Below are 15,838 nucleotides of genomic sequence, written 5' to 3' on the forward strand. Positions count from 1 at the left end.
CACTGATAAGCCAGGTCTGAGGCAGTGCCAGGTTTTTTCCTGGAGCAGTCAGAGAAGGCAGCAGTATCATGGCATTACTGCTTATCTGGATTCCTCTGTGTGGAGTCCAGCATTACATCTCCAAGGAAGATATGGGCCAGCATCTTTTTGAACCTGTCTGTCACCCTTGCAGTAATTATGAAAAACCCACTTTCTATAAACCAATTGAAATTCCAGACCCAAATTAATTGTCCTTTATCATTATGCTTACGAGCAGGAGACATTGCAGCTGGTACAGGAAAGATTAAAACTGAACTGCCTATCAGCAGGGAAGAGACTGAGTTCATCTAACCTTAGCCACATTAAAGGTGCACATCTAGCATAAGCCATTTGCCTGGGCTCTCCCTCCAGTCAATGGAATGATTCCATAGAGTGATTCACTGCATCCTAAGAATAGTGCCTGAGGTAGGTGGGGTGAATCACTCTGGGGAATTGCCTGGCTCTCTCTGAAGAGAGTTTTGCCAGACACCTTTGATGACAAACCTTTCTTTACGTGCTTAAAATTAGATGAGATTAATCCCTCCTCTAAATGTTCAAACTCACTGTCTTTCTGAAGCAAGGAAGAGCTGCAAATTGCATGAGCATGCAAACAGCTGATGTTAAGTGGCAGCCTTTACCCAAAGCCACTCCATCATGGGGTTTCACAGGAAAGGTGGAAGGCAACTGGACGGTGCAGTCTGGATCCTTGCTCAGAGTCTGCAGTGAGAGTGCAAAGCTGTTCCTCTCGCTTCTGCTCCCTGGTTTGGCTCCAGTCCTGACACCTGCTGATTTGCATTCCTCTCATTTCCACATCATGCTCTTTGAGGTCTCCACTCCCATTCAGCCTTGTGACAAACAAGCTACTAAGAGTTGCTATACCTTTTAGATAGGTAAAGATTACTCCTCATTACCCTGAGTGCAGTGACAGGCATGAGGGCCCATGAAAGCCATCACCTGTATGAACCACTGCCATGGGTACTGGGAAGGCAAGACACACGGTTGGTTCCCTGTGGAATTGACTCTAGGCATTGGCTGTCAGTGTGTCTGTTTCACCTAACACCCCAAGGATGACTCTGCTAAAGGACTTCTGCCAGTTACAATTTAAAAAAAATATGATAAAGATGAATCCAGCAATATTTGTTTTATACCAAGCACAAGATTTGTGGGGAAAAAGAGTAAACCATGTAGAAAACAAACATTTATAGAGCATGAAATGCTCTCAGGTATGAATTCATTATCTTTCTTCTCAGGCTACAGTCTTCTAATGAGTTAGGAATACCAGACACACTACAGTGAAATCATCATCTGAATTAACTATATTCATGTCTGGTTTTGTCAATATTTTTTGTTCAAAGATCTAAGAATGGCAGGTTTTAGATCCTTGTGTGTGCTCCCTGTTAAATTTTACTCCTGTCAATATTTGCACATTTAAATCAGTAGCCCTAAATGCCTCCATTTTTAGTATGCAAAGGTAATTTCTTCATAGAGGACAGAATGGCACGAGTGGTGTCCTTGCAATGCTGTTCTGGCAGTCAACTAGCCCTGGAATACCCATGGATAAAACCCTGCTTTTTCAAAGAAGGGCATTTCTGGTTATCTGATTGCTTGATCAGAGGTCAAAAAGCTCGTCCCTGCAAAGATTATCCAAAGTTTAAATAGTGGCTGATCAATTAATATCTGTTTATCTAGAAGGTCCCAACAGAATTTCTCTTTATCGAGGTCTGTGTATTTGAGGACATAGGTCCTCAAAGGGATTAAAAAGTAGAAACACCAGAACCACGCAGTGCTCCCACTGTTCCTGCTTTTTGTTGTACTAGAGGCAATAGGAAAGGCCTGGTGCCTCTTGCACAGCCCACGTCTGTCTGGAAGCATGTCTGACCTTGCTCCCACGCAAGCTGTCCTGCAGGGAAAGAAAAACCACTTATTTTTAGCCTTCCTTCCAGTCAGGGATGCTGGCAAGTCCCTGCTGTTTGCCATTTCCTCAGTTTGCACCCTCTAAATGAGGGAATGGGGCCCCTGTGGTAAATGTTAGGTGTATCCTAATGGCAATCATCTCAAAAGAGTCCCCGTAAGAACAAGAGGGGCTCTTCCCCATGACGGCTGGGAGGGCCATTATGGGCAGTGATAGGTGTCCCAGGGCTTCAGAAGAGTTGCTCTCCTTGCCCCTTCCTGCCCTTCTGTGCCTGGCTGTCCCCACCTGCAGCCCTGGGAGTACCTGTTAGTCTGTGCAGAGCCACGGAAATGGCGACAGAGAGTTTCAAAACTTTCCCTTCCCTTTTTGGCTTCACAGCTCAGTAAAGGGATCTGTGTGAAGTTACTCGCACACAACTTTGCACGAGTCAAGCAACTTCAGGAGAAAAAAACCCCAGCCCACAAGCATTCCCAAGCCTTTGAAAATATCACACCCACTTGCATCTGCACAAAGATAGATTTAAGCAGTTTTCCATATTCCCTATGATTCTATGACCATCAAAGCTTAGCAAGAAAGCAGAGAGGGAAAGTGGGGGAGTATTTGTCTGCAGACAGCAAAAATAGAATGGCATTTTTGCAAACTACTTTTCTAGCCTGCCAAGAGTGATTTGCATACAATGTATGATACTGGCAAGAAATCTGCCGGTCCATAGATTTCTGCAGATTATGATCCATCTTTCTTAATTTCTCTCCAACAGATGATGGTAGATGAGGCATGATTCATCACCTAGCTCACCTTATTTTTCAATGATGACTCTGTGGCTAAAGAAGACTTTGTGGTCCTCAACATCGATTCAGGGGACAGGAGCAAGGTAAACTCGGTGTCAGTATAAAAGAATCAGCCTTCTGAGAAAAACTGCAACAGATGCAAGCGCTGGAGATCTAGCCCCACTTGCTACTAAGCAGGCTAAAAATACAGTAATAGCTCTTAGTCTAAGTTTCTTGTAAGAATCTCTAAGGGCCAGTAACAATGTTGTGGTTGTTAAAATTGTTCAAGTCTGTGCTGAGTACCTCAGTCGAGGGTATTTCCACATTAGTGTGAGCAGTATGTAAGCAAATTTTAGAATGCAAACCTTGGACAGAACGGGAAAAGGAATCTCTTCCTTCTTCTAGAGTAGCTGAGTGACTTCCCCAGAGGACTTCTCTTGGGGCAAGATATGAATGGGCTGGAAGAAGTCAGATACCATATACCAATGATGAGGAGAAGCAAACAATGTTCACAATTGGTCTTACTCAATCCCCCCCCATACTTCCTCTCTCTTCGTCAGTCCCATGCTGGCTTTTACAATGAGATGCAGACATGAAGCTGGTAAATGACTTTCAGTTGCAAAGGCTGACAGGCTGGCTTCATGGAAATCAGTGAAAAAACTCACACTCTTTTCAGAAGAACCATAACTTTATCTGCACTGCAAGAGGCAGATCACAGACCATGAGTATTGCACTCCTTTTGCAATAGTATGAGATGAGAAAAACTGTCATTTTAGCACTGTTTGACACGAGATTATTTTGGAGCTACTCAACTACCTCATTCAGTCATACACTCGGTTCAAGACACAAAATGGCTGAAAACTATTTGCTTTCTAGTTCCTCTAATAATAAGAGCATTTGGGTATCATTTTCAAAGAAGGCCACATATAGACAGGAAGAGTTAGCCAAGGATGCTGGTAAATCGACATCGCAGTCCTTATTGCAGCCTCAACAACTGAATTGCAGTTTCAAAACAACCTTTATTCTGCTTGAAGACTTATTACAATTTTTAAAGCAACTCAAAAACAAGACACAGCTCCATCAACTCTACAGCTTAAACAAAATTTTAAGGAGGCATGTTTTCACTGTTGCCTTGTAAAGGCAATTTACAATCTGCTTTACCCTCCACCTCCTCAACAACAATTTTAAAACAGAGTAATCTTAATGTTTTAAAGACATGTAACAGAACAGAGCTTTATTTTCAAAAACAAGAATTAAAAAAAAAAAAATAGCAGCATCTTGGGCAGCTAATGCAGTCTCATCAGGACAAGTGCAATGTAACCTTACCAACTCCTACAGTTTAGTCCCAACTGCAATAACCAGAACATGATTCTGCATAAAATGTTGCACTTTGTAACCTTGTCCCATGGGAGGCATTATGCTTTGAGCTGCCCATTTCTAAAGTGACCCTGAAAAAAACAGTATCAGGATTCACTTTCCCAACTTAATACCATGCATAGCAAAAGCACTGTGTGAAAATCGGCAGAAGTTTTCCCCATTAGAAGCATCTGAATGTTTTCCCAAGCATTATTATTTCATTGCCAATTACAAGACAAAGCCATTTTTTCACTACAGAACAGTTGACACCAAATAGAAAATCTGAAGATTTGGTTTTATAGATTGCTTGACAAGATAACGGAACCATACAGACAAGCTCTTTTTTTTTTTTTTTTTTTTTTTTTTTTTTAAAGAAACTATCCAACAACACAGAAACTCAGTTTTCTAACTGTATCTGGAAACATGCTGCACCCACAAAGGTCTAGTGTGCATGTGTGCGTCTTCAAACAAAGTTAATGATATCACTTACTAACTTCAGCAAAATGATCATGTTCTGTGAAAATGCACCAATACTGGGAACTGTTCATACATAAACACAGCAAGTATGCACATGTATGCACAGATACACATCCCCAACCATTCAAATTCATATTTCAACTTAAGTAAATCAGAAGCTCTAAATTTTGCTTGTGAGTTTTGGTTCTCTTTGCTATGTCTCATGCCTTTCAAAGGCCTTGTGAAAGAGATGCTGCAGTGCAGCATAACTCAGGGATTTAAAATAAAACAAAACATTCCCCAAACCAGAAAAACAAAAGAAAGAAAAAAAAGAAAAGAAAAGAAAAAGTAACAGAACAAAGCCCATCCATGAATTATATTAGATGAAAAAACTATGCATCAATAGAAATACAGAAAAACACTGTGTTTCTTCATTTATATCCCCATGCTTTTTTTCTGTATATAGTAGTCTGAGATCAAATCAAAAGTGGAGTGAACAATATGGTACATTAAAGACAAACAACTCTGCAGTGAATAGGGCCTTTGGCAGGACTTAGCTCTGTGCATTAAAGAGGGAGAGAAATGCAGAGGCCACACAATATGTAAGTACCAAAGAAAACCCACTCATGCCAATTTGAGGGCATAAATGATCCCTGCAAATTGCACAGACCCTGTGTAGGCAGAACATCCCCTTAAGAAGCCCTAAGCACTCATCCTTACAACATAGTGCTTATTTCTCATTGTTGCTTGTGCAAGAAAAGCAAGTGTCAAATCTGCACACACGCTATTTTTTTTTCTGCCACAGCCACACACAAAGAGAAGTTGCACAGCACACAGGAATGAATTATAGTCCCTACTGGGCTGGGCGTGCTAAGGATATGGCCCACTGACATAGCAGGGGTTTTCTTAATATAAGGAAAATCAGATCCAAGTGCTTTAACTATGACAAAATTTCTTGACAAATGCTACGTGAAACATCAATTCAGATTACATATATTTTGCCTACAGAGAAAAAAATACGATTTTACTCTTAAAATATTTAACATTCAGAAATTAATATATGTCCGAAGAATATCTTGGATTGCTACAAGTGTTAAACTGCTGTATATTGAACTAATCTGTAACTTCAAGCCCAGTAGTATAACTGGCATGCTAGAGTAATTGTTGGTGTTTTTCATAGTATAAACCAGTTATTAGTATAACAGATTTACATGGTCCTACAGGCCTGAAGAAAGTGTGGAATGAGGAAGGGAAGGCATGAAGACTAAACTTCTATGCAGGAAAAATATTCAGAATAATTTCTAAGTGATGACTATCATGAAACAATATTTGTTGAATCTTGTTTCCTGATACAAATTCTAGTAAGAAAATACACCTATAGGAAAGTAATGACTACCCACCAAAAAAACAAAAATAAAAACAAACAAACAAACAAACAAAAAAATCACAAAATCAAAATAAAATCAAAAGCCTTACAGCCTCAGAACTGAAATAACAATGTAAAAATGAAAAGATAATATAAAGATTATTGGAGACTGACAAATTTCTTCTTATTATTTCCAATAGTTTGTAAAGCATTGCATACTTTGAAATAAAACACAAGGACCTCTAACCAGAGCTATTATGAGAGAACTCCATGGGTCTCACTCTTTTGATTGTGTGTGCAACTCTCTTTAATAGTAATGGATCTTGTCTTTTGCATCTTGGGGGAAGAATAATTTCATATGTTGACTTAGTCAATCTTTTCCAGTCAAGATTTCTCTGAACTTCATTACTTTATTGATTTGCAATGTGTCAATTTCCTCAGTGGTCAGGACAATAAATAACCATTGAAAATCATTGACAGTGAACTATCCCAGAATTATTAGTAACTCCATTTTAGTGGGATTTACATATTTGGTTCCTTTAACTGAACCATTATTTTGTAAGTCTCTGGTGCCCTGAAATTATGGAAATGTCCACTTTGATACTGCCTCAGCCTACGTATCATAGCCTAATCATTTTCAAAAAAGACATTTTCCAGTCTTAATTAGTACTATATTATATCCAAATATTCTCAGTGGAGGTGGTAGCTTTTTTTTTTTCCACAATACTAATAAAAAAACAAACCTAGGCAACAGATTAGAGAAACTCCTTCATGTGAAATGAAAATACCTTTACAGGCTGACAAAAATTCTGTCACAGGAGGTCAAGAAGTCATTTATTTACTGTGAAGGTGGATTCATTCTGAGATCCAAACTATCTACACTCTACACTGCAGTAGCAAAATATCCCCATTTTTTTCTGCAGTCACTATCAAAGAAGGATACACTATTTTTCTTGTCTTCCAAATACAAAGACAATCATGACAGAAGCTCAAAATGCTTCAAGAAGCAAATGTAGCATGGTACCGTATTCTAAAGATATCTCTGAAACAGTATTGTTGGACTCAGTGATATTTTGTAATGTTCATCTATTTTTTATTGAATAAAGCAGCTTTGAAGCTTATCAGGCACTGCCCAACAAAATATTTAGTCAAAAAAAAATTATGAAATTTTTAAACTTTGAGCTAGTAGCTCAATATTCTATACAAAGAAAATTGTAAAGTATTTCATAGTTTTAATTCTCAAGCCAACTGTTGCTGGCTCTCTGTACATTAAAACAAAACAAAACAAAACAAAAAAAAACCCAAAAAACAAACCAAACAAGAAAATTATTAACAAAAAATAATCACCAGGAAAAATACCCTTAGGCAAAAGAAATTTTAAAAAAAGAAGACAAAAAACCCAAGAAAAACAAGCTTAATCTGTAGATATGCTTGAGAGAAGACTACAGCCTAAAGAAAATTCAGTATTGCATAGCATAGTCTAAGAATTCAGCTTTTAGCAAACAGAAAAGGAAAAAAACGAAGCAGTTTGGTATTGACAGTTTCCATCAATGATAGTTAGTCATCCAGTACTATGTACATTATTATACACTGTATGCCATTGAAAATCCTGTTTTCTTCAGTCTTAAATATATTCTTAAAACAGGATTTTTAATCATCCAAGCAAAACACTTCCTGGCACTTTGCTATTACAATTACTCTGAACAACATACTGTAACTGAAGTCCTTTTAAAGTGTCCCTTAGAAATGAAAGTGCCACTCTGCTACATATCATTCACCAGAAACCAAAATAGAACCACAATGCTGTATGTCTGGATCCACTGAGTACAGCAACACCATTCCAAGTCAGATCGTGACCACAAAATGCCAATAACTGAATGACACAGACCTCTTATACCTTGTGTCTGGATAATCCAATGTTCTAGCTGGTAAAGCTTCAGAAGTGGTCGTAAACAAGCACCATGCTTAAAGGCCTCTATGTCCCTGCAGGGAGATCAGGTTTGGATTTTTCTCTTGTGTTTTTTCTTTTATAATTAAAAAAAAAAAAAGCACTTCAGATTACAAACATACATTCACAGCATAACACTGTGATCTCTCCCTCTGCAGTTGTGAAGGAAATCTCTAGTCCCATTTGAAGATAGATAGCTTTCATACTGCAAATTCTTGAGTAAAGCTGAAAGGAGCCTTTTCTCTCCAGAGGCCTCAATGTTGCCAAATCATTTATTTTAAAAAACCCCAAACAACCCAGAGTATTAAGATCTTCATCGCCTCTGCTGTGCATATACTGGGTAGGCGAGTGTGACATTGAGAGAGTCATTGTGCTGCACAAGTGACGTGTGTTGGTAATGTAGCACCAGTTCTTTGAGCGAGTTGTACAAGTTATATGGCTCTGCAAATCCATACCCAGTAGGTGTCTTGTTTATCACACAGTGCTTTACTTCGCCATCCACCCTAAAAAAAAACCGAACAACCAGCTTTTAGTTTGTGAGTACAGTAAAATTAAGACAGAAAATAAGGTATTAGCAATAAATCTTCAGATGCTAGTCAGTACATAGAATTCTTCTCTTCTGTGGTGGGATAATGGTAAAAACCTAGGTTTAGTCCAAATTCATGATGTCATGCTATCTTAGGGAGACAGGAGATAGGCAGGACCTAGCAACTGCACAGAAAGGAGTGCACACATTTTGGTTTCTCTTCTGAGTGAGGCTCCTCTGTGGGAGTGGCACAGGTTGGAGCTGTGTAGGAAATGGAACAGCAACAACAATGGCCTCAGGACTCTGTGACCTGCTTCTAAGCCCAAAGGTCAAAGAGGAATGGTGCATATGCAAGTGTCTATCTGCCCCAAGCTCACATGTTGGTTATATCATTCACAAATTAGGGTACATACACAACAGAGCAGGCGTAGCAGCCTTGTTTGCTGCTCTCTCGAACAAGGAATGTTCCATCTCGTTTTCCCCGCAGCAGGTTTTCAGCTTGGCTTCTATTGATATTTCCCACATTCCATGTTCTCTCATCATGATGGGGCAAGTCCTCATCATCTTCTACCATAGAGTATTGGCTGTCGAAAAGAAAAAATGTGTTTATGAAGCACAGAACAAAATCCGCCAATTAAGTAGTCTTTATTCCATATTACATATTTCCCTGGTAAAATTAGGGATTTAAACCAAGTAATACTGCTCCATTTAAATGACTGGATAAAAGTAAAATATAAGCCCTGTTTCTTGTTTCTTTGAAGAACACTCACGTAAATTTTAGGAAGAATATAAAAAGATGATGTGCTATTTTTCAGAGTATGCTCTGAGTACTTCAGTACTTCTGCCATTGCTCACTGTTTTGGTAAATAGCAAGTCCAACAAAATCAGTACCCTCTGAGTCAGCTTCATTTCCAAAGATCAGAACACTTGGTCAGCAGTGAAAAATCATGCAATGTATCAAGTACAGCTGCTGCTTGGAGAACCTCCCAGCAGTTGCACAGGGAGATATTAATTATTTATAGGGGAGATGGCTTTGTGAAAAGGTGCAGTAGTACAATAGTGCAGTAGTGCTTTCTCTCTCTGTCTGTCTCCCTCTCTCCCCTTATAAGCAGATTATGAGAATAGCATGCAATATATGCTTCTCTGTTAAATCAGCCACCAACTATAAAGCTGATTCAGAATTACAAAGAACCATCTGAGCTAAAGCCCACCATGAAAAAAGAAGGATCTAGTTCAGCTGTGTGGACATCACTTCGGAATTCTGCAGCTCCAGAGCTCCCCACTCCCACAACAGCCTGCACTGGTTGGCCCTGCCTGTCCTGCTCAGCTTGCAATCAGTCTGTGTTACGCTAATGCACTTATTCTCTCTGCAATAGGCTTTTAATTAGTTTTCCTTGGTATAAGAAAAGATGACTTCTCACTCATCCATGGTTCTGTCTGAATATTCTCAAAGAAGTCTACAGAAATCAGCAATCTCATACAGAATTCAATTTTTCGTAAAGAAAAAGGGTTCTTTTGTTTCAGATAACACTCTCTCTGGGTCCCTTATCCCATCACTCTTTTGACCTGCATGACATTCACATACATTCAGTAGTGGCTCTGTTTTCAACCAGCATCTAGAGAAAGCAATTCTTGTTTTTCATCCTGCTTATTATATTGGGGGATTTTTTTCTGCAATACAACTTCAGAAAAAAAACCATATTCTAAAAGTTTAATTTTTCAGCAGTTGCTAGACTTGCTGGCAAAGAGTGTCAGAGTGAGAGAAAATGAAGATTTTCTTTAAACAGTTTCACTTACTATTTTGATGCTACACTAAACCCACAGAGTGGCATTGTTCTTTGTCTACTGTTCAAGCGATAGAAACACTAGTGGAGACAGATGCCTATGTATTTTACAACGTATCATCTTTGAGTTGTGCTAAGACTGAGAGAATAACATGGCTTTAAAAAGTGTATGTCATTTTTATCTTCAGCTTCTACCACAGTGATAAGCACAATTTCCAGGATAATAGTAGGAGACTCAATAAACCAAGCCAAATTAAAATAAATGGGGACAAGGCCAGAACGCAAATCCACTAGAGTCATTGTCTATTCCGCTTTCACTGTATATTCAACCAGGCAGCATAAAAGGCATGCACAAGAAACTACACAGGCAGAAAATGTTGATACAAATACTACTGAGACAATTTTGATTTTTCTATTTGTTCATTTTTCACTGTTACTAAGCTTCAGATACTATTTTGTGTCTTGCTTTTGTTTAAATTTGGTCTATGTTTGCACAAACCAAGCACTTTTTGCCTTTTTTCCCAGGAATGAAATGAAATGTATTCATCAGCCTAGCCCCTGTCAGAACCTGCAGTAAACTGTTTGAAATGACAGAATACTATCCATTTTCCAGAAAAATAAAATAGACTACAAAACCAGAGAAGGATATTCCTCAACATATACAGATTTATAATCTCCAACAGCAATATGACACAATGATGTGGGCACCACTATACTGGATAACATTATGGTACCCACAATTGAGATTTGGAAAACGCCTGCTCATGCCTAGAGATTTTCTGAACAATTTATCCATCCATATGACATCTCTCCAAGATACTAACACCTTATGAACTTAATTTGGCTGGTAAGAAAAAAGACACAGGTTACATTTCAGTGCTTTGCTACAGTAACTTGATTAGGCACTTCCCTAAAAAAAGGAAGAAAGTAGAGGGTGAGAGAACATCCTTTCTAATACTTGTATTATGTAGGCTGTCGTGTCTTAACAGTGTGCATTGTTACTGCAGATCTACTGCAGGCTTGAGATTTCCTTTGTGTGGTCCAAGACTTAAATATGCTTTATCTCACTTTTGTATTTAGATGATTTGAAACAGCAGAAATACCTAAATCTTCCAGTACTTACTCTTCTGCATTTTCATTTCCAAGCCATTCATTTAGCTTCTTTTGCCGAACACCTTTTTGAGTCAGCCACCTGGACAATAATTGCAAATAAAATTAATTTTTTGTCATGAAAGTTGGATACCATTAAAAAACCAAACAGCTTAAAATTTGTCAATTCATGATACTCACATCAAGTACTGATCTCTTGTCTTCCTCAGCTGTATGAGGTCTGGCTTAATGCTGTTCATACGCTTGTCTATCTCTCTATATTCAGCTGCTTGTTTCTTTAAGTCTTCTTCTAATCTACGCCTGCTGTCCACAATTTCACTTATCCGAGACTTCAGTTTTTCATAGTTGTGCATGATTCTAGATGGAACAATGTGGTAGGTTACATTCTGATCTCTTATTCATAATTTTATAATCTGTTATTCAGAGGTGTAGATACTTAAGAGAACAGATTATTTCTCTAGATGTAATTATACATTTTTCCAGTTCACATCTACCCTGTTTGAGGCTTCTCTGCTTACAACTGAACAACTTCAAACTTGTCATCTTTCTTCAGTTTTAGGCAGACCTATAGTTGGCATTGTTTGTTTTTTCAAAAATCATACAATTTGATATGCAAAATAAAATACTGACCTTTGTATTTCTTTTTCATTTCCTTCCCGTTTAAATTTTTCAATGTATTCCTTACTGTATCTTTCTTGTGTTTGGCACTGCTCTTCAAATATTTTTATCGTTTCATTAAATGCCTCAATGGCTGTTCTTTTCATTTGAATTTCCTGAAAATAAAATAATCATTATTACAGTTGTTATCAGACAAAGGGGAAGATTTATTGGCTTGTATCACAGAAACACTTCAGTATATTGTAGAATATCCTTTCAATATCCCTTTACCAAAACGTATTCTGTCTGCGGAGCCGTATGGCATAGAGACAACAGGCCTGTGCAAAAGGCTACCTGGTAAGATTTCCATGATGAGGTTTATCAAGAAGTAGAACTGCTAAAAATGAACCAGTTACAATCTTTACTTTGTATAAATAAATTGATTATTAGAATCTTACAGCAGCGCACTTTGCCCTTTGTACCAACTTAGGTCCTTAGAGGCACACCTGGCTCTCTGAAATAAAGGTGTCCTGGACAGGTCTCAGGAGGTTATCTAGTTTATCCTCCTGCCTCTACATACCTAGTTGATAGCCAAGTCTTAAGTCATTAGTTCAAGTTGCCAGCAATTCTCCAATTTTCTTCAATTATTTTTAGGCATATTTCCTGCACACTTTAAGAAGCAGTCTTGATTCTGGGTCTGTAAAACTGCACTAATTTACTGGCACTTTAAGGCGTGGCTAATAACTGATTAGGCTGAAAGAAGGACAGAGGCAGCTTTTCATTCCTGCATTGTATCTACACACATCATCTCTTTGTCCTGCATAGGTAAACCAGACCCTCGAAAAACTCACAATAAAATGCAATGCTTCCCTGAAAATGTGCCTTGAAAACCACAACTCAGCTTGATGAGGTCAGTATGCAGAAGTGGTGGTAAATCAAGATAGTTATGTACTTGCTTTGGATGGAGCTCTCAGACTTGGGCACAGGGTGGCTTAGTTTACAGGTGGTGGCTGTTCAAACATGAGTAAGCAATTGCACTGTTCTGAGCGAGCACATCAGGGAAATGCAGTGGTGGTGGACGAGAGGAGTAGGAAAATAACAGTATGAATTCACAATAATATTTTCAATATCTACAAAGTCTTCCACTCTCCCTTTAGTTCAAATCCAGCTCACCTGAGATGTTCTTGTGTAGTCTTCATAGAGTCTGTCATATTCTCTGCTTTTTTCTTGGAACTGGGTATTATATTCATGTAATTTCTTTCCCACTGCTTCAATGCTGTCCTCTTTTACAACTTGATCCTGGAATGATGAGCAGAAAGAAAGACATTCTGTAAGGAGACAATTCCATTGCACAGATTTTCCGGATAAAACTGCTTAAAAATGCTTAGATAATTACATGGAAATGTGAATCCTCTTTCACCAATATGGAGATATGCTAAATGCATAATATGCAAATGAGAAATTAATGACAAAAAGGAATTTTGCATTGCAAGTGTTTAGCTTTATACTGAAAATTACATATCTCACCATTGAGTGGGCTACTTACAAAGATGTTTATTTCTTAACAGTGTATCTGCAGTATTTAAAGTTCTAAATATTTACATGCATAGTGTGGGGTTGGCTTTACACAAAAATATCAGGTTTTGTACCCACTTGCTTTTTCAAACATTAACAGAGCTGAAGTTCTTCATGTTCTGGAAGTGCTGCAATAATTTCTCTGTATTTAAGTGAAATGCAAAGAAAATAAACTAAATTACCTGCTGGTACTTAGAAACTGGGTAGAGTAATTTTACATCCAGTTTAGGATTATACTGGGCCAGAGATTCATTCCGGTAGTGGTTTATTAGCTCGACCACAGAGTTGAAAGTTAATGGGTCAGAAAAACCGTATTTTCCATCCCGATGAAAAATTTTGATTAATTTGTTATTTCCTCCTTTCCTGCAAATAAAGTATATTGAAAAGTTAGGCATGCTTCAAGTACTATTTCCTAAAGAATACTCTACATTAAGTGCAGGTATTGCATTTTACTATCGAGTATTACAGACCCAACGTAAGTAGTTTTACCTCAGTGTAAGTGTGTAGTCCCCATGCATTTTGGTTGAAGCATCTCGTACCAAAAAGGTACCATCTGCTGTGTCTCGAAGCTTCTCATTTACTTCTTCCCTAAAATGAAAGCAAAAGTAACCAATAATTTCAATTAGTTCTCACACATTTATTCTGCCACGGTACTCTAAATTCAAATTCAAATGTTTTTAATTAAGTGAGTTTTAGAAGCCTACTATGTCTCCATATTAATACAACTATTTAATAGCTTATTTTAAATTGTTAGAGAACAAGTGGGATAAAAAATGGCATACTCTGCACTCTCACTGCTGGACAAAATTATTATTCATGCAAAGGTCTTTCTGCTTGTTCGTACAAGCCTGTGCAATTGGAGCAGCCAGTGCTGGTCTAATATACCTATATATAGTGCAGATAAAAATGTTGCTAATACATGGCACTTGTTAGTCTGACTTGCTAACTATTGTGCCTACAGTTGAGGTTCTGAATGAAAGACAAGAAGAAAATGATTTCTTTCTTAGTGCTATCTTTTCATGCTAGCATTTCATATAACTGTGTTAAAGTAACAGAACAATCATTTTGCATACTACATTCTAACTGACTGCCAGTAACTTTTTAGTCATGTTTGGAATTAAACCAACTGTAATATGTTTGTGGTGGAAACTATCCTAAAAACGGCTCTTACAACAGCGAATTTTCTACACTTAAAGCATAATACATATACACAGAATAGCACAGCAAGAATAACATAAAGCCAAACATAGGAAATACATGTCTTGAGGTGATTTACCTTGAGATATCCCCCCAGTACCATTCAGCGTCTTGTAATGACATGTTGTTATTCATGCTATTGTTAGTTACGGTATTAGGTTTCGGTGGCTTAGGAGGCAGTGCTGCAAATGAAAGGAGGGAAGAAAAGTTGTAACTCACTGAAAACATGACCATATATTCCTTGAAATTACACATTATTAAACAATTTTATAAATCTATGAGTGTATTAAAAAAAAGAACTGGTTGCCAAACAGAGTTGTCTACCATTAACAGTCTTTAAAAGACATTACAGGAATCAAGATACTTGAAAATGAAATAGTTCAAAATAAAGTTGTACTGTTTGAAAAAATGATGTTATTTTGCAATAATATATTTTAATTTTAAGCAGAGTATAACACCATACTCAACTCCTGCCCCTGTGAAGAAAGCATTTGAGAAAAAAGAAATCTGAAGTTTGCTTTTACCTCCTTTCACCATCTTCAGGTGAACACAAGTAATAAAACATGCCACTTTTTTTTTAATCCTTCTACGTAATGGTCTTAGAGGAATTTTGCTGTTTTCTTACCTAGAAGCTGAGTAATAAAAGATGCAAGCCCATAGCAGTACAGTATATTTGAAGAAGAATCAGGGTTTTGTAATCCTCAGCATTCTGTGCAATGATTTGCAAAAAAACCACCAAAAAACTAAACCCAACAGTTTAAGAAACCCATCTGTGACCCAAATATCCCTTGTGTTAATCTTAGTATTCTGCAGAATAAATTGTGTTCCAAATGCCAGGACTGATTAAAAACACACCCCCCCGCTCCCCCCCCCAGCTTTTTCAATGTCAAAGCTGCATATGTATACCAGTGGGTGCCAGAGAAGATACTGCAGCACTGACTTAGTAACGAAGGGGACTACACTGGAATCAGGATTAAAAATCAACTCAGCTCTTTCACTTCTCCAGTAAGTACATCATTCCTGTCCTGTATATTATGACCAGGCTCAAAAGACAATGTTTTAAAGTTGCAAGGAATATCAGGATAGCATAATACTTTCATATGACATGAACAAAATGATGCTATAACAGGCATTCAATTAGTATTGCTAGATTTTAAAAATGTTTTTTCCTAAAACAATCCAAGCAAATGGTTTGTAATCACTGTTTCAGGAAATATGAGTGTTAC

At 37.8% G+C, this 15,838-nt stretch overlaps 1 protein-coding gene across 5 annotated transcripts in view; it reads right to left on the reverse strand.

Annotated features, from left to right (window-relative positions):
- Positions 1-3,696: 3,696 nt before the first annotated feature.
- Positions 3,697-15,838, reverse strand: part of PIK3R1 (phosphoinositide-3-kinase regulatory subunit 1) — a 60,606-nt gene continuing 48,464 nt past the window's right edge. For 4 of the 5 annotated variants that reach the window (XM_032095407.1, XM_032095408.1, XM_032095410.1 and 1 more), the window contains 9 exons: positions 14,692-14,794; positions 13,905-14,003; positions 13,598-13,778; positions 13,014-13,139; positions 11,874-12,016; positions 11,424-11,600; positions 11,257-11,325; positions 8,763-8,933; positions 3,697-8,326 (listed from right to left, as the gene is read on the reverse strand). In XM_032095407.1, coding sequence (XP_031951298.1) covers positions 8,137-8,326; positions 8,763-8,933; positions 11,257-11,325; positions 11,424-11,600; positions 11,874-12,016; positions 13,014-13,139; positions 13,598-13,778; positions 13,905-14,003; positions 14,692-14,794 — 1,259 coding nt within the window. In that variant the 3' untranslated portion in view covers positions 3,697-8,136. Of the gene's footprint in view, positions 8,327-8,762; positions 8,934-11,256; positions 11,326-11,423; positions 11,601-11,873; positions 12,017-13,013; positions 13,140-13,597; positions 13,779-13,904; positions 14,004-14,691; positions 14,795-15,237; positions 15,344-15,838 lie in introns of those variants that run through there. The other variant, XM_032095411.1, reaches the window with a different exon arrangement.

Source organism: Corvus moneduloides, chromosome Z (assembly GCF_009650955.1).
Source record: "Corvus moneduloides isolate bCorMon1 chromosome Z, bCorMon1.pri, whole genome shotgun sequence".
Taxonomy (NCBI): domain Eukaryota; kingdom Metazoa; phylum Chordata; class Aves; order Passeriformes; family Corvidae; genus Corvus; species Corvus moneduloides.